The sequence below is a fragment of the Gymnoscopelus braueri genome (genome assembly GCF_963280865.1).
Source record: "Gymnoscopelus braueri genome assembly, chromosome: 11".
In the NCBI taxonomy this organism is placed as follows: domain Eukaryota; kingdom Metazoa; phylum Chordata; class Actinopteri; order Myctophiformes; family Myctophidae; genus Gymnoscopelus; species Gymnoscopelus braueri.
The window spans coordinates 7,395,006-7,419,598 of NC_137613.1; the positions used below are offsets into that span (position 1 = coordinate 7,395,006).

Below are 24,593 nucleotides of genomic sequence, written 5' to 3' on the forward strand. Positions count from 1 at the left end.
GTGTGTGTGTGTGTGTGTGTGTGTGTGTGTGTGTGTGTGTGCGCGTGAGAGAGAATCTGTTGCCTGTCATGGTGACAATAAGCTCCATGCAAATGTTCTTGTGCCTTCAGGTTCAGACGAATCCGATTGCACGCCAGGTATTTTGTGTTTGTCAGAGTACAACCGTGTGTGTGCGTCTGTTTCTGTGTGTACTACCGTTATCAAGAGTGGGCCACATGCTATCGCTCTCATGCCGATCAATATGTATATTTGTGGTTATGGATGAAGGAGTGCGTGTGTGTGTGTTCCTCTGCATGTTGTGTCACTAAGATGCTGTTTGAGCCTGGCCCTGGCTGTCAATAAAGTGAATTTGACATCATCACACAAAAGCGCTGAGCTACTGTAGCTAAAGTACTGCAGTGCTAAATATAAAAACCTGCCTACTCCACTTCCGGCTGGGTAGTTTTGGCACCCAAGTACGTACACAACCACCTAAAAAAAAATATTGAAATTAGCCGATCTACAAGCTCACAATGCCTCGCGATGTGACGTGTTGTGAGCTCGTTAGATCAGCTATGTTTTGCATCAAAGTATAAAATAGGCCAGGCGTTAAGTGGTTTGAGAGATCGTGTTGACACGGTAGGATGCCGTCTTTCAATCAGGATGGTCATTCAATCTGAAAAAATGTTGGTCAAGGATCAGATTTCCAGGAAGAAAACGAAAGGGAGGGAGGGAGAGGAGCTGAGTGGTTGGGAGAAGTGTGTGTGTGTGTGTGTGTGTGTGTGCGCGTTGTGTGTTTTATTTTAATTTGGGATATATTTTACGTTCCGTCATCCTGAGCAGGCTTGGCTTCCATCCGTGCCGGCCTTCCTTCCTTCCCAACATGCATCACTCTCCCTGCTCCATCACCCCAGGCTGGCTCACTGTGTTATTGTTGTTGTTTACTTTAAGATGTTTTTTTAATCAGCGCTTTTGGTTCTGACGGGTTCCTTTCCTGCTAAAATCCATGTCTTTGATCAAAGTCGGTGTTTTTGGGGCTTTTTATTGTGGATCCGGAAACGGCCCGGATCCCATCACACGCTTTGTGTTCTAACCACACCCACCCGTTAACCCCTCCCCCCTCCGCCCCCCCCCCCACCCACCACACCTCCATGCCGCTTTGTGGCACTCTAACTCCCATAATGCACCTGGTTTAACCTGCTGTTCCTCCTCCTCCTCCTCCTCCTCCTCCTCCTCCTCAACCCTCCTGGGCCTCCTCTGCTTCCCCTCCCTCCTCCTCCTCCCTCAACCAATCAGGATCTCAGTCCGCTAACGTCGGTGGTAAGATTATTAACGATACTTATTTTGTACTCTCCCCCCCACCATCCCATCCCTCACCTCTCACTGGTACCACCCACTGTAACCTGGAACGCTCGCCCCCAAAACACGCTCGCTCCGCTTTCTTTCGCCCCCCCCAGTGGTTCTTATATTTGTTTTACGGAGTTTAAGTTTAGGAATAAAGTTAGGTTTAGACATAGTTTTACTGAGGTTAAAGGGATAGTTAGCCGCCATAATGAATTGTTTTCTATTGATTAGTCACCCCATGGAGATTTGAATTCATTGATATTTTTTTGTTTTTGTCGCATTCCTAAGCCAATAATTTTATGATCGGCAGCGGTTCCGGTAGGAGACACAGGAACAGCTGCACACTGATCATCAAATTATTGGCTTAGGAATGCGACAAAAACTAAAAAAGGTTAAGGTTAGGAATAAGGTTAGGATTAGGCGTACTCAGGTTACGTTATAATAAAATAATAATATTACATAGAATTTATATAGCACCAAAGTTATACCCAAAGTTAGCTTAAGAAATACCCGGTGACCCGGAGCGAGCGTTCTTGTATTCCACCCACTGCCCTCCCTCACCTGACCTGCACCCCCACACTGCTCACTGTTAAGGTTCCTTCCTCCTCCCACTCTGGCTGAGGCATGCTGGGAATTGTAGGCACAGAATGTTTAAACGTGACTGCATGGCTACCAAGCTATAAACACCATACATGGGGGGCTCATCTGTCAGAGGGATAAGGAGGGGCTTGTTATGACAGAGGGTGCATGGCAGGAATGCACAAAATCATAATTCATATTGTGATCATATCAGTGACCATGGAAATAGTCAGTTACCACATAGAAGCTTTATATTGTGTTTAGAACTCATTTAGAACCCTGTCAATATCGTGTTTAGAACTCATTTAGAACCCTGTCAATATCACTGTTTTTTGGGGGAGACTTTCTGCCTCATGTCTCTTGAAAATGTGTGTATCGAGTGTTGCTGCGTGTGCGTGTGCGTGTGTGTGCGTGTGTGTGTGTGTGTGTGTGTGGTCAGCGCTGTGTGTATGGAGTACACGGACCATGTCCCTCCCCACTCCTTTCACATACTTTATAGGGTTAGGGTAAGTGATATTCTTTAGTTAAAACTAAATGTTTTATTCAAAGCTCTATATTCTGATAGTAATTATTGCCACAGAGTGTTTGTTCAGTAACAGGGGTCTCTCTGCATCTCTCCAGCTCTTTAACCCATTAAGACCTGAGGTCGCGTCTAAAAAAATCAAAATCCTCAAAAATTTTCGGAAAAAAATATCAAAAATTAATTTTCACGTTTTTTTCAAAAATAGCAGATCTACAAGCTCGTAGCGCGGCACTCGGTGCCGCGCTATGAGCTTGTATATCTGCTATTTTTGAATAGCTAAAGAATTCTAAAATGACACAGATTCGTTCCAGGTCTCAATGGGTTAATGAACAGAGAGGAAAAAACTCCGGTGGGTAGCTCATAGCTATGAGCTTGTACATCAGCTATTTTTGAATAGCCAAAGAAATCTAAATTGACACAGATGCGTTCCCGGATGGATTGAATGCGTTAAAGAGCTGGAGAGACGGGGAGAGACTCCTGTTACTGAACAAACAGTGATTACTATCACAATATAGAGCTATTTAACACTTACTTTAACAAAATCATATCACTTAACCTAGCTTTTTAATTTGCAGCCTTTGTGGATCAGCGAGTGTTTTGTACATACTGTGTGTCATTCTAGAGCTACAGTAGACGCAGGCTTTGCATTTGGAGACAGAAGGTCTTGGTGGGTGGACTGTACACCTTGATATAAAAAAAAGACATTTGATTTAACCCCCCCACTCGGCCCCCAAGAATCCTCTCTCCAGCTGTATTCAACTTTATCATGTTTGCTGTGTTGGTGTTGTTTTTTTTTTCTTTTGAGTGTGTGTTCCACCATTGACCATATAGTGTGTTGAAGACCAAGTACTTAGAAGGATCCCTGGCTAATACGCCATATATGCCTTAACCCATTGATACCTGGAACGCATCTGTGTCACTTTAGATTTCTTTGGCTATTCAAAAATAGCAGATATACAAGCTCATAGGTGCCGCGCTATGAGCTTGTACATCTGCTATTTTTGAAAAATCGAGGAAAAAAAAGTGGGTTTTTCTTTCAAAAAATTGTTAGGATTTAGAAGACATTTCTAGAATCTTCATCTTCATTATAATTGCCCTCTACAACTAAAATTAGAAATATAAAAACACCTTAAATATTGTATTTATTTTAGAAAATAGTTTGTCTTTCACTCAACAGGGACAACTCCCGTCGCAAGTTGATGATGTCATTTGTCCATGTGTGGTTTAGCCCTGTGGAAAGTATGAAAGGCATGTGCAAATAAAAAACTACTTAATACCTCCTAAGGTTAACATGAGCATCAAATCAATATTTTAAATACTTTTTATTTGCACCTGCATTCCATACGGTTCATAGGGCTGGACCACACATGGACACATGACATCATCAACTTGCGACGGGAGTTTTCCCTATTGAGTGAAAGATGAACTATTTCTAAAAATTATTCAAATATTTAAGGTGTTTTTAAGTTAGATTTTAGTTATTTATAGGACAATTATAATGTATTAAGGCATATAAGGCGTATTAGCCAGGGATCCTTTTAACTCATATACTTCCACAGCAGCAATATCCTGAGTTGAACTCTTGAGTTAACCACTAGAGCCCCAGCATTCCTGTTCTGGGGGGGGGGGGAACAGTAGCCAAAAATAGATCTACAAGCTCTACAACGCGTCATGCTGCAACCCTTTGTTGTGAGCTTGAAGATCGGCAAAGCAATTTTGGCGTAGACAGAAAAAAAAAAGCAGTCCAAGTACAGAGACAACTCAGGTCTTAGTTTACTTAGTCTAGAGCATTGGTTCTCAAAGTGGGGTCCGGGGTCTATCAGGGGTCCTTGAGGGGGTTCTAAATTGACCCTTAAAAAGTCTGTAACTCTGACGGTATACAAATGGAACCAAACGGACCCTGTAACGCTTTGGTTCTCAAAGTGGGGTCCGGGGACCCCCAGGGGTCCTTGGAGGGGTACCAGGGGGTCCCCGGCAAAATGTGTTCATATAGTGTCAGAATCATTTTAAAGGAGGAGTTCACCCAAAAAATGACTTATTTTCTATCAATTGCACACCCTATGAAGCCTTGAATCCATGGATTCTCTTTTGTTTTTGTCGCATTCCTAAGCTAATAATTTGATTCCCGTCTTCTACCGGCTAATGTATCCGGTAGGAGACACAAAGTAGATTATTTGTGTCTCCTACCGGAAATACACACGGTCATCAAATTATTGTCTTAGGAATGCCACAAAAACAAAAATAAATCCATGAAATCAAGGCTTCATGGGGTGTGTAATTGATAGAAAATAAGTATTCTTTTGGGTGAACTCCTCCTTTAACCACTATTACCATATTTTATACTTTTTGCTATTCAAAAATAGCAGATCTACAAGCTCATATGAGCTTGTAGATCTGCTATTTTTGAAAAATCTTGAAAACTTGTGCAAATCTTTGAATACATATATATATTTTTTTAAAGTGAGCTCAAATCTTTGCTTCTGGGGGTCCCTGGAACAACATATTTTGAGGTGGGGGTCCGCAGCCAAATACATATTATTTTGGGTGGTCCTTGAAATGAAAAGTTTGAGAACCACTGCTGTAACGGATCCATTTGGTTCCATTTGTATACTGTCAGAGTTAAGGGGTGGGGGTCCTTGAAATGTGAAAGTTGGAGAACCACTGATCTAGAGTGTTTAAGTGGTTAATAATGTGACTTAAGTAAGGCTCTGATTTGTCTTTGTGTTCCTCTCTCGCCTCCACTCCTTCCATCCTTCCTGTCTTGTTCCTCCTCCTCTCCTTCTCCTCCTCTCCTCTCCTCTCCTCTCCTCTCCTCTCCTCTCCTCCTCCTCCTCCTCCTCCTCTCCTCTCCAGCGGGGAGTAGGAGCGGTTCCCCCGGCCGCCTGCTGACCAGCACGGCCCTCAGCACCCTGCAGGCCCCGGGGACCCCCAGGGGGGTCCTGTCCGGAGGACCCGGGGGGTCCGCGCACAGACGCAGCCGCATCCCCCGCAGCCAGGGCTGCTCCAGAGACTCCTCCCCCACGCGGTTGTCTGTCGGTGAGCACGCGCACACACACACACACACACACTCACACACGCACACACTCACACATGCACACACACAGGTTCTGAATCCTAACTGTAAAGCCTGCTTTAACACTCACTGTGGTGTCGTTGCAACTTTTAACAGGCTTCACCTTTGCATGAGCTTTTTTCTGTCAAACACACTTACAGCACAGTGAGTGCAGTGTTGATTTTGACAGCAAATTTTGATTTAGTTTTAGTCATAGTCTTTTGAATCAAATTCCATTTAGTTTTTGTCTAGTTTAAGTCGACTGAATATCATCAGACTTTAGTCGTCTAAATCTACAGTTGATTTAGTCGACTGAAATGTATTGTGGCGGTGCCTTGATGGCGTCGTAATGGCTGATTTTACACTTGGTTGCATGCTGAAAATAGTTGATCATGCTTGTAGATCTGCTATTTTCAGAGCGCAACCCGAGCGCAAACAAACATAAAATGACTTGTCTTTTAGTTCTACTGGATCTATAGTGGAGAAGACCACTATAGTCCCTCACTAACATTTTAGTCTAGTTTTTATTTGTTGACGAAATTGTCAATATATTTAGTCTTAGTCATCATAGCTTAGTTTTTATTTAGTTTTCACCAGTGAAAAAAGGTAGTCGACAAACATTTTTCGTCATAGTTTTAGTCGACGAAATCAACACTGGTTCAGTGCACTGCAGTACACTCGCACATACACAGACACTCATGTAAGTGGGCTTGATACTGATACAGTATATTCTGTAACTTCCAACCGGATTCCATTTAGTGTTAGTCCAGATGAACAAACACTGGGACTGGGGAATCTTTTTTTCTATGGATCAGTCACCCCACGGAGACTTTTAATTCATGGATATATTCTAGTTTTTGGCGCATTCCAAAGCCAATAATTTGATGACCAGCGGACCGGTAGGAGACACATGAATCCAAGTCTCCATGGGGTGACAATCGATAGAAAGAAAGTCATTTTTGGGGGTGAACTATCTCTTTAAACCGGTGACTAGCCGATCATCTACGAGCTCACAAGGCGTTGTGGACGTGAGCTTGTAGATCTGCTGCTGTCAGGCCCGGTGGGGCACCGTAGCACGGCTCAACTATAACTTAGACATTAGTTGCACAGAAATGTCTGTTGTGTTGTCACACGTTTGGCCACGCCCACACACACGTTTGGCCACGCCCACACACTGGACTGTCTTGTGAACCTCAACACAATCTACCCTCCTCTCCTCCCTCTCTTCTCTTCTCTCCTCTTCTCCCCACGCCTCCACTCCTCTTCCTCCTCCTCACTCTGTTCTCCCTCCTCCTCCTCCTCCTCCTCCTCCTCGTCCCATGGCCCTCCTTCCGGTGCACCTCCTCCAGCCCCCTCCAGCATTAGTTCCATCTACAACGGAGCGAGCAGAGGAGGTAAGACCCCCCCCGACAAGCCGACCGACTGAGCAGCCATCTCTCTCTCTCTCTCTCTCTCTGTGTCTCTCTGTCTGTCTCTGTCTGTCTCTGTCTCTCTCTCTCTCTCTCTCTCTCTCTCTCTCTCTCTCTCTCTCTCTCTTATATATATATATAAACCACAGCAAAACCCTGTCTCTTGTCGTGGTTGGCCGTCCCGCATTCCCACAATCCACCTCTCTCTAACTAACGCCCTCTTAACGACCCCTCCCACCGCCGGGATGTTATTGTTGTCGTGGTTTCTGTGGTGACTGGTTCCCATGGCGATAACCTCCCTTACTAATCAACCAAGATAATGAATAATGAATTATCTTGAATTTTCCCTGCAAGATCTGTCCAGCTTCATGGAGCCCTTTTATATAACCAGCCAACCCCCTGATTGGTCCTATTTGCGGACGCTGTCGGCCAATGATCGGCTCCCTCCCTCCCTTGCAATGGCGCTTGGGTGAAAAAAAAAACGCAGATCTCCCTCCTCCCACCCACCCCACCTTCTCCTCACCTCCAGGTTCACCCTCACTTCACTCTCTGTACTTCTGTCCACTCCACGTGTTCTTGGGAGTGCGAGTGTGAGAAAAAGTGTGTGTGTGTGTGTGTGTGTGTACAGTGGTGGAAAAAGTACTCAAATGTTTTACTTAAGTAAAAGTATCAATACTGCACTGTAGAAGTACTCTGTTACAAGTAAAAGTCCGGAATTCTAAATTCACTTGAGTAAAAGTACAAAAGTATTGGCATCAAAATGTACTTAAAGTACCAAAAAAGTACTGAATAAAAGTACAAAAATGTTTGAAAATAGCCGATCTACAAGCTCACAACGCGTCGCAAAGCGACGCGTTGTGAGCTTGTATATCTGCTATTTTCAAATAGCCTATGTATAAAATAGGGCTAAAGTGGTTATGTTGTAGTGGTATGTTTCGTAATATCATAATTTATATCTGAAAAGTAACTAGTAACTAAAGTTTTCAAGTAATTGTAGTGGAGTAAAAGTACAATATTTGCCTCTGAGATGTTGTGGAGTAGAAGTAAAAGTATTGGAAATTGGAAATACTCGAGTAAAGTACAAATACCTCAAAATTGTAATTAAGTACAGTACTTAAGTAAATGTACTTAGTTACTTTCCACCACTGTGTGTAATCAACTGTGTTCCACCTTCTCGTGTGATCCTCAGTCCTCTAAAGCATGTTAGTTCGTCACTCTTTCCTCTCTTCTGTCTTTCGATCATGTGCCTTTATATCCTGGCTCTTGCTCTTCTCTGTCTAAAATATATGTCTTATATTCTCTCTCTCCATCTGTGTGTCTCTCTGTACTCTCTTTCTCTCTTACTGTTGTCTCCTTTACTCCCTCACTGCTTTTCTTCTTCCCCCCCCCTCCTCCTCCTCCTCCTCCTCCCCCTCTCTCTGCCCCCCCACCCCGCCCTCCCCCCTCCTCTCCCTGCGTGGCGTTTCGGGGTGTGTGGTCGGGGGTGCTCGGCGGTGTGTCCACAGCCCGGGGCAGCCGTATCCCCCGGCCCAGCATGAGCCAGGGCTGCAGCCGCGAGGCCAGCAGGGAGAGCAGCCGCGACACCAGCCCCGTACGCTCCTTCACCCCGCTCGGTGAGTAGTTAACGCAAAAAACCTCCACCCATCCTCCACCCACCACCAACCACCTTCACCTTCACGCAGAGCACAGACAGCAAACGGGCGTTTTCCCACCCCGGTCTACAGTAACTTCTCTGTTACGCCCCCCCTTTCTGTGACGCACGTGGAACTGCTTCGCCCCCTAGTCATGCTTCCAGTGGTGGAAAGTAACTAAGTACATTTACTTAAGTACAATTTTGAGGTATTTGTACTTTACTTGAGTATTTCCAATTTCCAATACTTTTACTTCTACTCCACTACATCTCAGAGGCAAATATTGTACTTTTACTCCACTACATTTACTTGAAAACTTTAGTTACTAGTTACTTTTCAGATATAAATTATGATATAATGAAACATACACTAACCACTTTAGCCCTATTTTAAACCTAGGCTATTTGAAAATAGCAGATCTACAAGCTCACAACGCGTCGCGATGCGACGCGTTGTGAGCTTGTAGATCGGCTATTTTCAAATATTTAGTACTTTTACTTTTGGTACTTTAAGTACATTTTGATGCCAATACTTTTGTACTTTTACTCAAGTAATTTTTTTATTCTGGACTTTTACTTGTAACAAAGTATTTTTATATTGCAGTATTGGTACTTTTACTTAAGTAAAGAATTTGAGTACTTTTTCCACCACTGCATGCTTCACATTCCAGGAGGACAGCACTGCTCGGTGCTGGCATTGCCTAGGGGGGGGGGGGTCGATAATTTACGATTCTGTCCCTTATCGGTACGTAACTCGTACAGCGCTGAGTCGGTTCTGGTGGACTTTGCAACGTTCGGCACGGCGACTCGCTCGCCGGTGCCTCTCGTTGCTCAAGTCCGCCAGAAACGGCGCGCCTCCGACGTTGTAACAGTTGTTTGGCCAACTACTCCCTAACTTAACACATTGGCTGCCAAAGACGCATATCTGCGTTCTATTTAATTTCTCGCCTGGCTGCCAAAGACGCAGATCTGCGTTCTATTTTTTTTTTTCGTTTTTTTCTTATTTTTAGACCCAAAGACCAAGGAGATATGATATATCAAAGATTTAAACTCCTATCCACTTCATTGTTAACTTAAAACTTAAAAGATCTGTATCTCGGCTCCTGAGAACTTTTTTTTTCAATGAAAAATCTCTGGCAGTCTACAGCAAAAAATCTGAAATAATTCTGGCAGGAAATGAGTTAATATTAGGGGCTGTTTTCACCAAACGGGCCAAGTGGTGCGCCTTGCTGGGGGCGACAAAAACTTTGCCTTAACCGAACCTTAATCCTAATAAAATAATTATGGTATGAAAAATAAACAGTGCGATGAGAAGGATTCGATCCCGGGGCGCAGGGATTGATAGGCTAACGCTTAACGTTGACGCCACGGGCCGTCTGGTATTTCAGGGGTTTGGGGAGTTATTTAAGGCGGTCCGCCCATGTGAGAGGCAGCTCCACGTGCGTCACAGAAAGGGCGCGACGCCAATTATTACTGAGACCGAGTGGGAGATGGCTGTAGGCGGCAGGGAGGGATTGGGACCCCGACCCCCCCCCCCCCCCCTCGACCGCTCTGTAAAGGTAGCTCTCCACCAAACGGAATACTACAGATTACTACAGAATGGCAGTCCAATGAAGTCGGGAGATCAGTTGGAAGGTGTGGGAAAAGAGTTGCTGAATGCACCTGAGAGCCGACACCGACAAGACGGCTACTACGGTGCTAAAAATAGCCTATGATTTGATGTCTTTTTCAACAACAAGCCTGCTGCTATCCGACGGTCGAAAGGGGCTTTTTTTTAAACGTTTTTTTTAACACATTTTTTCACCCAGTGCCAATTGCCTATGTAATCCTGGGCGCTACTCTCCCTCTGCCAGCCTAGGGAGAGCCCAGAACTGGGCTCATGCCTCCTTCAATGCACGAGGAGCTAGCAAGCTGCTTCTTGTCACCTGACAGAGGGGAAGTATCCCTGGTAGGACGTAACGCGTGGAAGGAACACGTTATTCCAACCAGTTCCTTTCCCCTCCATCAGGCGCCCCGGCTGACCAGGGGGAGGCAGTATAGAGACCAGGATTACTGAATGTTTTTTTTTTGTGAGTGTAGCTACCTGAGGGGACACGGAGAGAACATGCAAACTCCACACAGAAAAGGCCCTTTCGCTTTCCAACACTTGCCGCCGCCGACATGGTGGAGAGCTACCTTAAGGAAGGAGAAAGGAAATAAGAGGGGAAGATGGAGAAGACTTGTCTCTGCAGCGTTTTTTTCCCCCCTCCTTCTGTCTGAGAATCTTCTTAACAGTTTTTCATAATTATGCAATATTTGAACATGGAGATGTGTCGTGGCAATCTAGACGCACACACTCTCAAGCGCACAAACACACATGCATGAACATTCACACCCAACTTCCTGCATGGTGGCGTTTAGTGTTTTGTTTGCATGGTTGAGGTTGTTTCCTCTCGACTACCCCAACTCAGTCTGTTCTAACAGCGAGCGCCTTGCGTGTGTTTTTCTGTCCTTCTTGGTGTGTGTGTGTGTGTGTGACTGGGACTGTGTGTGTGTGTGTGACTGACTCGCATTGTGTGTGTTGTTCTGGGTTGCAGCATCGAGGAGCTACTCTCGCTCCACAGGAGCTCTCCATGGGAGCCCTGATGTTTTCGGGGCTGCAGGTGAAGGCTGAGTACCTCTAAAACGCGTCCGTCCGTCCGTCCGTCAGTCACCCAACCACCCCGACCCGTTTAATGCCTTTGTTTTCTCCATCAACTTTTACATTTTCTTTTCATTCCTTTCATTTTCCAGGCTCACGGCATCTTTTTATTTTCTCTTTATTTTAATCCGTCCGCTTCTTCTCTTTTTCCTTTTGTTTGTTTTTTATTTATTTAATTCCATTCTGCTCCCGGACGGAACGTCTCCGTCACTCCGTCAGAAGCTTCGGGTGGAATCGCATGTTTCTGCTCCGTTCAGTTGGCAGGGCAACCATCCCATACCTGAATATTTTTTGGGGTTGCAGTTGTTTTATTGAGGGTGTTTTTTTTTTCTTTCTCCTATCAATTGTTTCCTTATTATTTGGCTCCACCCCTCCATCCAACGTGGAGACCCTCAGCAACACCATCCTGCTGTGTTTTGTCAACCATGCTTACTTTATACATTTATACTTATTTTAATCCATGCAACCACGCTTACCTTCCCTGTCATGTAAGTGCAAAAAGTGAATGTAGAAATACTGTAAGAAGTAAAAGTCTTCACAATTCACAATTTTACTTGAGAAAAAGTGCAAACGTTGTCTTAACTATTTCCCAAAAATAAAAGATCTACAAGCTCACAATGCATCGCGATGTGAGCTTGTGGATCGGGCTATCTTCGTATAGACCAACTATTATGTAATAATTGTAACAGGCCTACGTGTCAGGAGGATCTGAGACCCTCTAAGGCAGTCTGTAGAATATATCACAGCTAAAGTGTGTAATGTCTCTCCTGTGACACTTAACACATTGGGTGCCAGAGGTTTATTAAAATATTATACTTTGAGTGCCAGGACTTTTTAAACATTTTGAACCTTTTTCAAGTAGTCACAAAATATTTTCAGTGATCACCGTCCTCACGGTGATCCCCTCATTACACACATACAGGTCTCGTACAATCGGGGGGAAAAAATTTAAAACATTCGGAAATCCATTCCATAGTTGCAGCCATTTGAAAATAGTTAAATTAACATTGTAAAAAAAAAAAGTGCACAGGAGCCGAGATACAGGTTTTTGAAGTCATAAGTTAACCAGGAGGTGGATTGGAGTCTAAATCTTGTAGGAGTGATATTTCCTGTTGCTGTGAAGGAAAAAAAAAAAAAAAAAAAGTATTTTTTTTTTTTTTTTTTCAAAAAACGTATATATACGGTTTTGGCACTCAACGTTAGTATGCGCAAAACTGTATATATACGGTTTTGGCACCCAATGTGTTAACTCTCCTCTCTCTCTCTTTCTCTCTCTATCTCCCCCCCCCCTCCCTCTCTGTCCTGTGTACAGGATCAGGGTTAATCGGTATCAGCCAGTCCAGTCGTCTGTCCTCGTCGGTTAGCGCCATGCGAGTCCTCAACACGGGTTCAGACGTGGAGGAGGCCCTCGCAGACGCCCTGGTACACACGCGCACACACACACACACACACACACACATAAACACACACACACACAGACACACATGCAAATCAGACACATGTATTTCTGTGATGTTCCCTCTACATGTATGCATGTATCCTTACCGTATGTATGTGTTTTTCCGCTGTCTAACCCACGGTTCTCACTTCTTGTTTAAAACGCTGTCAGCTGTTGGGAGAACTGCGGACCAAGGTCAGCTTCTACTCCTAACCTGTGTGTGTGTAGTTGTGTTTTCATGCATGCAATGATGCTGTCGTTAGTTATAGACTAGTAACGGTGGTTCTCAATGTGGACCCCCAATGCAATGATGCTGTCGTTATAGACTAGTAACGGTGGTTCTCAATGTGGACCCCCAGTTCAAATGATTGATCCAAATGCACTCCCCTAGGCGCCGCGTTCACTGAGAACGCCCCTTTGAGCAGAGGAGGAGCGCCGTGGATATCATGTCCATAGTGGATATTGTGGAGATATTGATAGGAACCAATGTGTGTAGCTACGGGGGAACACATTAGGTGACGCACCCATTAATTCATACTTGACACTCATACCAGTTGTCAATAAAGCTACTTAACTCATTGAGTGCCATAAGTATTAATATCTATTTCTGGCCATTAAAATTTGTATTAAAATTTTAAATTTTGTAAAACAAAAGTGCTTAGGAAGCGAGATGCAGCCTTTTTCAGTTATAAGTTAAACAAGGAGTGGATCGAGCTGCAAATCTTCAGATAATGATATCTTGGGTTCAGGAAGTTTTTTTTTTTTTTTTTTTCAAAAACATGTGAAACACGTTAATGGCACTCAATGAGTTAAAAGCATACACGACCGTCTCATCTATATTAGTTATAAAGTATACTAATGGAGCCTGTTACAGATATCATGTCCATATTAGATATCATATCCATAGCGCTCGCATGCATGCAGTGTTTATTAACACCACCACAATGTTCAAACCCATTAACCGTCTCTGTGCTCAAATATCCGGATCTATGTTATTAGCACAAATAGCTTAGCTGAAAACAATGTAAACGGGCTTCGCCTGGTTGTGTGATAACGATCCGGTCGTAAATTACCCGGTTGTCACTGTCACACACAGCCAGCAGGATCAAAAAGAGCGGCGCTCCTCTTAGGGCATTCACAACTAATGATTTGTGTGAGTCGACTGTTTTGACCAATTAGTAGTCGACTAGTCGAAATTAACATTAAAAAAATAAAAAATAAAAAATAAAAAAATAAAATAAAATAAAAAGTTTTTTTTTCTTTTAGGGGGGGCATTGTTTTAATGCCATCCTACTACTATATTACTATTATTATTATCCTCTTGCCCTTATTTTTATGGCGTTTTAAGGGAAGCGCCTCTGGCACAGCAGCACAGCACCACAGCAGCGTCTCCAAGGATCCCCATTGCCCAATAATAGGCTTTTATTGGGCATACTTTTGACCCCCTTTTGATAAAAAATAAAGTCAGGAGGATAATAATAATAGTAAGACGGGCCATTACTATGGCATTAAAACAACTATTCGACTAGTACCAACAGAGTCGACTAGTGGTTATACTAGTCGACTAGTCGACTAGTTGGTGAAAGCCCTAGCTCCTCTCCAAAAGTTGGAATGTTTCCAGCTTCGGGAGCGCTGAAGCTTTGACGCTGGGAAGAGGAGCGCACCACCCAAGCGAGTCTTTACCATAGAAATGCATGGCAGACTGGCACTGCCAGCTAAAAAAGGCGTTCTTTGTGGACACGGCGCCCTTATGGGCCTGTAGAGGACTGGGGGGCCCTTGAAATGGAAAAAAAACACTTTGAGAACCACTGGTCCGTTAGACATCCGTCATTCTGTGAGAGGTTTGTACAGGTGGCGGAGGTCCTTGAATTTGCTTGAATTTGTATAGGAATGTGATTTATATTTTATATATAGGCACGTACTGGGACGAGTGGGACGCGTTCTTCTCCTTGAAACACGTACCCATTGTTCCCCCTCACAGCAAAATATTAGAATTAGGAGTGTCTTCTGAAACGGATGTTATTTTAAGACCTGAGGCCGCAAAAAAAAAATCTAAATCCTAACAGTTTTTCGGAAAAAAATATTTAAAAAATCATTTTCACGATTTTTCAAAAATAGCAGATCTACAAGCTCATAGCGCGGCACTCGGTGCCGCGCTATGAGCTTGTATATCTGCTATTTTTGAATAGCCAAAGACATCTAAAGTGACACAGATGCGTTCCAGGTATTAATGGGTTAATGAAAACACTCAAGAGGTCCTTTTTAAATCCCCCTGTACAAGGGGGGCGCTCGGGTGGTGCAGGGGGTGACATTGCTGCCCAGTGCCCACCACCACCGCAGAGACCTGGGGTTTGAATCCTCGGCCGTGCATCCGGCTTGGCCCGGGTCACTTCCACAAACAATTGGCCGTGTTTGCGGGAGGGGAGGGAGGGGAGGGGGGGGCGTTTTCTCCTACATGTTGGTCAGGTCACCTGTTGAACTGTGAGAAACGGCGTGTTCCTCCGCTCTCTCCGCGTCCTCCTGGCAGCCGATTCCATGTGCATCGGAGGAGGCACGTGGTTTCAATACCATCCCTAGGACCAGTGGTGGAAAAAGTACTCAAATTCTTTACTTAAGTAAAAGTACCAATACTGCAATATAAAAATACTTTGTTACAAGTAAAAGTCCAGAATAAAAAAAAGACTTGAGTAAAAGTACAAAAGTATTGGCATCAAAATGTACTTAAAGTACCAAAAGTAAAAGTACTAAATATTTGAAAATAGCCGATCTACAAGCTCACAACGCGTCGCGATGCGACGCGTTGTGAGCTTGTAGATCTGCTATTTTCAAATAGCATAGGTTTAAAATAGGTTTAAAGTAGTTAATGTATGTTTCATTATATCATAATTTATATCTGAAAAGTAACTAGTAACTAAAGTTTTCAAATAATTGTAGTGGAGTAAAAGTACAATATTTGCCTCTGAGATGTAGTGGAGTAGAAGTAAAAGTATTGGAAATTGGAAATACTCAAGTAAAGTACAAATACCTCAAAATTGTACTTAAGTACAGTACTTAAGTAAATGTACTTAGTTACTTTCCACCACTGTCTAGGACCAGGGTTAGGGTTAGCCCTAACCCAAGACCAACCAACCAATAGGGCTCAGCATTGACAAGCAAGGGCTGCCACCTGGACATCGCTGTTTGGAGTAGCTACTATAATGTGTCCCGTATTGTTTCACGCCCCGCCCCAACCCCCGGCACTTTCTCCTTCCCCTCCCCCGCAGAAGAAGCCGGCGAGACGGCGCTACGAGAACTACGGCATGTACTCTGACGACGACGCCAACAGCGACGCCTCCAGCGCCTGCTCCGAGCGCTCCTACAGCTCCAGGAACGGAGGAGCCATCCCCACCTACATGAGACAGACCGAGGACGTGGCCGAGGTCAGTGACAACACCCAATCTACACATATACACCACCCACAACACCCAATCTACACATATACACCACCCACAACACCCAATGTACACATATACACCACCCACAACACCCAATGCACACATATACACCACCCGCACCCCCCAATCTACACATATACACCACCCGCACCCCCCAATCTACACATATACACCACCCACAACACCCGATGTACACATATACACCACCCACAACACCCAATGTACACATATACACCACCCACAACACCCAATGTACACATATACACCACCCACAACACCCAATGTACACATATACACCACCCGCACCACCCAATGTACACATATACACCACCCGCACCACCCAATGTACACATATACACCACCCACAACACCCAATGTACACATATACACCACCCACAACACCCAATCTACACATATACACCACCCGCACCACCCAATGTACACATATACACCACCCGCACCACCCAATGTACACATATACACCACCCACAACACCCAATGTACACATATACACCACCCGCACCACCCAATCTACACATATACACCACCCACAACACCCAATGTACACATATACACCACCCGCACCACCCAATCTACACATATACACCCCCCAATCTACACACATACACCCCCCAATCTACACATATATACCCCCCACACCACATTTTACAATACAGACAATTAACACATTCCACGCCAGAGTTTAATATCATAATGTACTCACCAGTGCCAGCGATTTATTTTTGTTTTTTTCACGTCGCCACAGACCTTGCTAAATCCGTTAAAATCACGCGTTCAACTGTTTGCCCAGCGAAGACCGTTTCGATCGCCGAGCCGCCATCTTGAAGCTACAGTGGTTTATGTTAAACAGCGGATCAGCGATGAGAAAAACAACAACCGAGAAAATGGAGATTTAGTTTCCGCTTTAGAGTGGAGGCGGATGGGAACGAAAATCTCCGGATATGGATAATTCCGTTTCCGGTGGTGCTACAATGAAATGTGTCGTGGCGAACGAGGCCTACAATGAAATGTGAACCTGCGGGAAAAAAAAAAAGAAAACTTCGCGTAGATCTACGCGACTGGCACGCTGCGCAATTATTTAGGTTCGCGTAGATCTACGCGATTGGCACGCAATGTGTTAATGTTACACTGTGTTAGTTTTTCCTCATGTTTAACTCAGAGTGTACACTGAACATTTCTTCCATTTAATTCATACAGTAGTTGTATCCTCTATCCGCAAATGATGCTCAAATAGTCCATTTATACAGTCCTGGTGTGCACTGGGATGAACTTTGAACCATGTTTTCATTGTCGATACCGACTCTGTAGTTGGTTATGGGAAAGGCCAGTTCACTTTGCTGATGGTTTAGCCCTGAATGAATGCTGCACAGCAATTTTGGTCAAAAGACATGGTCATATTTGCAGAAAATAATGTATTTATGTAAAAAAAAAAAACATGCACTTCTAACCTGAACTGTGTGTGTGTCCACATCAAGGTGTTGAACCGCTGTGCCAGTGCCAACTGGTCTGAAAGGAAGGAGGGCCTCCTGGGTCTGCAGGCACTGCTCAAGAACCAGCGCACACTCAGGTCAGCCAATCACAAAGCAGCATTCCCACCCTAAGTCAAATGATACGATATGTTGCTGTTTGCATATCGATACAGTCGAATCGTTTAAATTACAATCGATGCAATTACTGTATCGTTACATCCCTAAGTACAGTCAATCCATCCTCCATGACGCTGTTTTGTTGTTTGTCTGCAGTCGGGTGGAGCTGAAGAGACTGTGTGAAATCTTCACGCGGATGTTTGCCGACCCTCACAGTAAGGTATGGTCTGCATGCAGCGCAAGTACCCGCAGCACGCCAACACGCACGCACACACACACACACACACATCCACAAACCATCCATTATTCACCTTCACTTTGAGTTTGACCTCTGTTGCTTTGTTTATCCCTCCACCGTACAATGTACCGGATTCTGCCGAAAAAAACTGGAAATACTCCATGGATACACCACACACACTCTCACACACACACACACACACACACACACACACACTCACACACACACTCTCTCACACACACACTCTCTCACACACACACACACACACACACACACTCACACACACACACACACACACACACACACACACACACAGTACCAAGTGCAGTTACAAACATCACACTTAAAAAGGGGATAAACAGGACACACACACACACAGCATGCAAAGCGAGCGTCGACAGCCGCCTGGCGTTCTAACGGCATGCAGTGCCTGAGTATTACTACAAACGCAGTATAAATATTCTTCTTTTTTTTTTTGCTTTGTTTTGCGTGTTACTTCTCACTCCCTCCGCCGTCCAATGGGACGACGGCTCTGTCACCGTCCCTCGTCGGCCAATCAGTGGCTGCGTTGCTCACTCACTGCGTTCACTGCAACCCTCTTCTCCCCTACCCACCTCCCCCCCCCCCCCACACACACACACAGACACACACCTCCTGCCCCAAAACCATGCCTCCTCTGGGGTCCACGACACACACACACACACACACACACACACACACACACACACACACACACACACACACACAGTTAAATTGAAGCCTGAGCTGTACTTGGTGTGCGTGCCGCTCTATCGCACACGGTAGCCGGTCTACATTGCTTGTGAGCTTGTAGATCGGCGCGCCAACCAAGTATAAATCACCCATAAGTCTCTTTGGCTGCAAAAATAACTCCTTCTTCCACTTCACTAACCGGCTGCCCCCCCCCCCCCAACCTCCCCCTCAAACCCAAACTCCGTCGGCCTTATTTCCGGCGTTTTTTATTTGATTTGACCTTGAGTGTTCTCCTCCCCAACACACACACACACACACACACACACACATAAACGTTTGACGGTGACGATTTGGTGACTTTCAGCGAGACTCCGGCAGAGCGTACGGAACGGCAGAATCCGGTATAAGCTCAGCCTCCTTCAAGGTACACCTCTCCTCTCCTCTGCTCTCCTCTCCTCTCCTCTCCTCTCCTCTCCTCTCCTCTCCTCTCTCTCCCTACACCCCTCTCCTCTCCTCTCTCTCCCTACACCCCTCTCTCACCTCCTGACTCATCCTCCATCATGTTTTGGTTGTGTTGGTCTCTTTTCCACTGCACATACTGTAATGAAATGACACTTTTCAGGTTCTGCCGATTTGTTTATTTTTTCCCCCCCTTGATTGTCCTGAATTTGGGGCGACAGACTGGCATGCCTCTCTCTCAGAATGTGTTTATTCCTCCTATAGCATTGTGTGTACAAAGTTTGTACTTTTCAGACTGGATTTTAGGGCTGCACAATTCATTAACAATAATGGAAAATCGTGATTTCATGTTTGGCAATTGCACACCTTATTTGGTCAGCTGTTATGGCAAAATTATGCTCCGTCATTTGCCGGTGGCGCGCGCTGGGAATAGCCAATCTATAAGCTCACGACGCGTTGCGATGCAACGTGTTGTGAGCTTATAGATCAGCTATTTTCAAAAGATTCTCAAAATGTTCGCCCTATAATGACATGCCCAAATTAGGGACGCCCGGATTAATGTAGTTGCATTGTGATTGGGATTACCATTTTAGACACAATCGTGCAGCCCTTGGTAAACTGGATAAAATAGAAAGTGTGAGTTAATATATGTGTGTGTGTGTGTGCATGCATGCGTGCGTCTGTATGCATCCGCTCAAACTACGGGCAAGCATGTGTGTGTTTGTGCGTGTGTGTGTGTGTGTGTGTGTGTGTGTGTGTGTGCGTGCGTGCGTGCGCACGTGCAAGTTTGTATGTTTCTGCTCAAAACTATGGGCGAGTGTGTGCGTGTGTGTGTGTATCAGAACGCTAACTGTCATCTCTCTCTCTCTCTCTCTCCCCTCCATCATGCCTCGCTCTGCGGTTCTCTCTGTAGAGAGTAAGTTTTGAACGACGCCATTCAGCTTCATTTGAGTAATAAAGTGTCTTGTGATTGGCTGTGGATCTGTCACATTAATAATAGTGTCTTGTGATTGGCTGTGGATCTGTCACATTAATCCCATTGGGTGACTAATGATCGTTACCGAGGCAACGGCACATAAACAATAACACTCACTCACTAACCTGCCCGGGTGATGATGTCGTCATCATGATGTCACTCACATGCCAACCGGTTTTCTAGGACACGGGTCAGACTCTTACCCAATCAGCATGCAAAGACAGCTTATTTTTCTTTTTTAAATAACGTGTCCTGATTGGTGCCTCTGGCTTCTTCAGTGTGTTTACATGCACAATAATCATTTGATCATCATAACCTCGATTAATGATGTCACATCACATCAGCACAGTGAGGTTTAGGTTGAAAATCTTCTCCTTTATACTGCTAACCTGATCATTCCCAGTGATGGGGTCTAACGGGTGTGCTAACCTGATCATTCCCAGTGATGGGGTCTAACGGGTGTGCTAACCTGATCATTCCCAGTGATGGGGTCTAACGGGTGTGCTAACCTGATCATTCCCAGTGATGGGGTCTAACGGGTGTGCATGTACACACAGTCATTGCAGTGTGTGTTGTTATTGGATAACGATTGGTTGGTGTCATCTTGGTTTTACTAATGACTGACTGGATCATTTATGTGGTGTTTGGAGCATGAAGGAATCACTGGGAGGACACAGAAAGCGTTAATAACCGCACGACTACAACTAATACCGTTATGGCCTAACTCCTCCTCTACAGCGTCCTATGCACAGCTGTCGGGTAGAAACCTTGTATGTCCAAGACCGTGCCTTTTTTAATTATTTAAAAAAAAAACACATTATAAAGTAGTGAAAATAGCCTCTATGTACAAGCGTGCTGTGAGCTTGTACATCGGCTGTTTTCACTGTGTGGCACTCTTTGTTTGATAAAGTAGGGCATTAATTTACAGAAAAAACATAAGAATTCAAAACATGGGAGATATGAGGTTTCTGCCCGACAGAATATGCTTCACTGTTTTTGCATATATGTATGTATTAGGGATGGGACCTGTCGATGGTTTACCGTTTAACCCATTAAGACCTGAGGCGATTCTTTAAAAAAATCTAAATCCTAACATTTTTTTGAAACAAAATCTAAAAAAGAAATTTAAGATTTTTCAAAAATAGCAGATCTACAAGCTCATAGCGCGGCACTCGGTGCCGCGCTATGAGCTTGTATATCTGCTATTTTTGAATAGCCAAAGACATCTAAAGTTACACAGATGCGTTCCAGGTATCAATGGGTTAAACGGAAAACAAATCACTGTCCGTTTTGGGCTAATTGACCGAAATAAAGTCATATAAATAACTTTGACTGCCAGAAATAAAAGGTATTTTTTGCCACGCCCGCTGCACACAGGTGTTCAGCATGTTCCTAGAGACGCTGGTGGACTTCGTGCTGGTGCATAAGGAGGACCTCCAGGACTGGCTGTTCGTGCTGCTCACGCAGCTGCTGAAGAAGATGGGGGCCGACCTGCTGGGCTCTGTGCAGGCCAAGGTCCAGAGAGCTCTGGACGTCACGCGGTCAGTAGCCTGCGATCCATAACCGTTTTAGGTGTTTCTGATCCGGTCGGGAGCGCGTCATCATCAGGCGGCCGGAACCCACGGGGTGTCGGTATCACCCAAAAATAATTCCCCCGCGATCTAGGGCATCATAATCAGTGGTGGAAAAAGTACTCAAATTCTTAACTTAAGTAAAAGTACCAATACTGCAATATCATAATACTCTGTTACAAGTAAAAGTCCAGAATTCAAAATTTACTTGAGTAAAAGTACAGTAGTATTGGCATCAAAATGTACTTAAAGTACCAAAAGTAAAAGTACAAAAATATTTGAAAATAGCAGATCTACAAGCTCACAACGCAAGCTTGTAGATCGGCTATATTCAAATAGCCTAGGTATAAAATAGGGCTGAAGTGGAAAGTAAAAGTACGATATTTGCCTCTGAGATGTAGTGGAGTAGAAGTATTGGAAATTGGAAATACGGTACTCAATTAAAGTGTAAATACCTCAACATTGTACTTAAGTAAATGTACTTAGTTACTTTCCACCACTGATCATAATTTTAGGGCCTACCCAATAAAACCCTTGATGCGGTGTAGTTTAGCTTATAGAAATAGTTTGTTTGGTATCCTTTATTCCAACTCGTAGCGACTGGCGAGACTAAACTAGTAATACTCGATTTAGCATTTAAATGCTAACGGGGGGAAACCAAAACAAAGTGGTTTTCAACCTTTTTCCAAGGTCCATTATTTGCATTTGAGCCACAAAACCACCGTTTGATGAGATTTAGACTCTCAGACCCAAGACTTAGAATATTTTGTCATCGTTGGATAAGATTTTGTCCACAATTCCATCCATGCTGTATTGGTGTTGGTACCACAGGAGAGATGACAGGCAAACGTTGATCAAAATAACAATTCTTCTACATCCTCTAATTGCGTCACTTCTTGTAAATTAACTAATGCAGATGTTTAACAACAATCTAACTCTTGAGAGTGTAAAATGAAACCAAATGGACTCGAATGGCTTTACGCTCGAGAGTTAAAGACCTATGAGGGTCCATTTGGTTACCAAATCTCCCATCATTTAGCTGGGGACCACCTTGGAACCCCCTCAAGGACCACTGGTGGTCCCCCGGACCACTGGTTGAGAACCACTGTGCTAAATAACCTGTCCAAGACAAGACCCTGAACCTGATGTATATTCTTCATTGTTATGTTATGTTAATTATTGCTAGTATATACAGTATAGTGTACGTTCATTTATCCCAAACCCAATGCAAAAAGCCTGAGGGGTAGGCCTGTCCCAATTATTACGTAATCGTCTAATTGCGATTGTTTGATCGCACGAAAATAGCAGATCTACAAGCTTAACTCATTGAGTGCCATTAACGTGTTTCACGTGTTTTTACCGCTATGGTGCAACGTGTCAATGACGTGTTTGACGTGTTTTTTGAAAAAAATCGCTACCTAAAGGTCCTTACACACCGGCGAATATGCGAATATACGCAAAATTCTGACTCGTTCCGAATAATTAAAAGACGCTTTTTCGCTTCGCGAAACTGATGTGGACGCTTGCATTGACTTTATAAGGTTTAAAAAAAAACGTATTTATTCGCATGAAGAATTCGCCCCGGTGTGTAAGGACCTTAAGCACTTTTTTTTACTTTGAAAAAAACTCTGGCACTGGGACAACATAGCCAGAAATAATTGTGGCAATTCTGGTACTCAATGAGTTAAGTTGTAAGCTTGTAGATCTGCTATTTCAGTTTTTTTTTTTTACATATCTGCCCTGTGCAAGCTTTGATTACGAAGCCTAAAAGGCTTCATATGTTCCAATAATGTTCAATGGCCAAACAAACAATTAAATCTTTAATCACAATTATTTGGAGTTACAATTAATCGTCAACTTAAATTTGTAATGGTGACAGCCCTACCGAGGGGGGGGTTCCCACTTCCCAGTGCAGATGTAACTTCCTGGTTGGCCCTACAAAAAGATGTAATGCCTCTAAAACACCGTTTTGGTTTTCATGCACTTTGTCCCAACAATACTTTTGCTGATTTCACAATGTCAAATGTCTCTCTCCCTCTCTCTCACTCACACAGAGAGTCTTTCGCCAACGACCTGCAGTTCACCATCCTCATGAGGTTCACCGTCGACCAAACACAGACCCCCAACCTAAAGGTAAATGGTCCCTCATACTGTCTAACCCATTTTAGGGGGGCCGGTTCTGAGCTGGTGGTGTCTAATCTCATACCAGAGAACTGGTTCCGAAGCCGCACCAAGTCTTTGCTAGTCTAGAACCAATAAGTGCGTACCGCTCATAGCGCAGCACCGAGTGCCGCGCTATGAGCTTGTAGATCTGCTATTTTTGAAAAATCGTGAAAAACATTTGTAGCTGTCAAATGTAAACACATTTTGTATTTTCAAAATTTTACGTTTTTTGGGCGGATTTTGTTAGTTTTTTTTTCGTGTTTTGGTTACTTTATTTCGGTTTTAGGGTTAGGTTATTTAATTCTTATTTTTGCGTGATTTTACCGATTTATTATCAAAAAAAAATTTTTATCTGTTTTTATTTTTTCAAAAAGTGGGGGGTATGAAATCACGGATCTATGTGAGTAAGAGGGTGTTGCGTCGTACGCACAGTGAATGGCCGTGACGCCCCTGGTTATGCCCTCCTGGGGAAACGCCTCACTGTCAGGTGAAAAGAAGCCTGTGTCCAAGTCCATGTGTATTGTGTATCAGAGGAGAAAAGTGGTTGTTTACACCGTCACCCCAAGACCAACCACTAGGGGTCAGCGGTGACGAGGACTATACACATGGGGGATTGGCATTGAATTGAAAATAAACAAGATTTTAACCAGGCTCCAGTTCAGCTGTAGACTAGAGTAATGTAATTAATAATACCAGTGTCTGCACACCAATAATTGATAAACTGGTGGCTCTTTAGCCCGTGGGAAAAGCAGAGCGGGTTCTTACAAGGTTGGCAGGTTGAATCAACTGTGAAACGACAC

General features: G+C 44.1%; 1 protein-coding gene across 12 annotated transcripts in view; it reads left to right on the forward strand.

Annotated features, from left to right (window-relative positions):
• clasp2 (cytoplasmic linker associated protein 2) overlaps window positions 1–24,593 on the forward strand; it is a 139,867-nt gene that overhangs the window by 98,487 nt on the left and 16,787 nt on the right. For 2 of the 12 annotated variants that reach the window (XM_080441464.1, XM_080441467.1), the window contains 12 exons: window positions 5,279–5,461; window positions 6,827–6,871; window positions 8,392–8,499; window positions 11,093–11,158; window positions 12,509–12,618; window positions 12,806–12,829; window positions 15,898–16,053; window positions 17,565–17,656; window positions 17,832–17,895; window positions 18,989–19,048; window positions 21,437–21,600; window positions 23,685–23,763. In XM_080441464.1, coding sequence (XP_080297590.1) covers window positions 5,279–5,461; window positions 6,827–6,871; window positions 8,392–8,499; window positions 11,093–11,158; window positions 12,509–12,618; window positions 12,806–12,829; window positions 15,898–16,053; window positions 17,565–17,656; window positions 17,832–17,895; window positions 18,989–19,048; window positions 21,437–21,600; window positions 23,685–23,763 — 1,151 coding nt within the window. The remainder of the gene's footprint in view (window positions 1–5,278; window positions 5,462–6,826; window positions 6,872–8,391; window positions 8,500–11,092; window positions 11,159–12,508; window positions 12,619–12,805; window positions 12,830–15,897; window positions 16,054–17,564; window positions 17,657–17,831; window positions 17,896–18,988; window positions 19,049–21,436; window positions 21,601–23,684; window positions 23,764–24,593) is intronic. The other 10 variants (XM_080441469.1, XM_080441470.1, XM_080441473.1 and 7 more) reach the window with 10 other exon arrangements.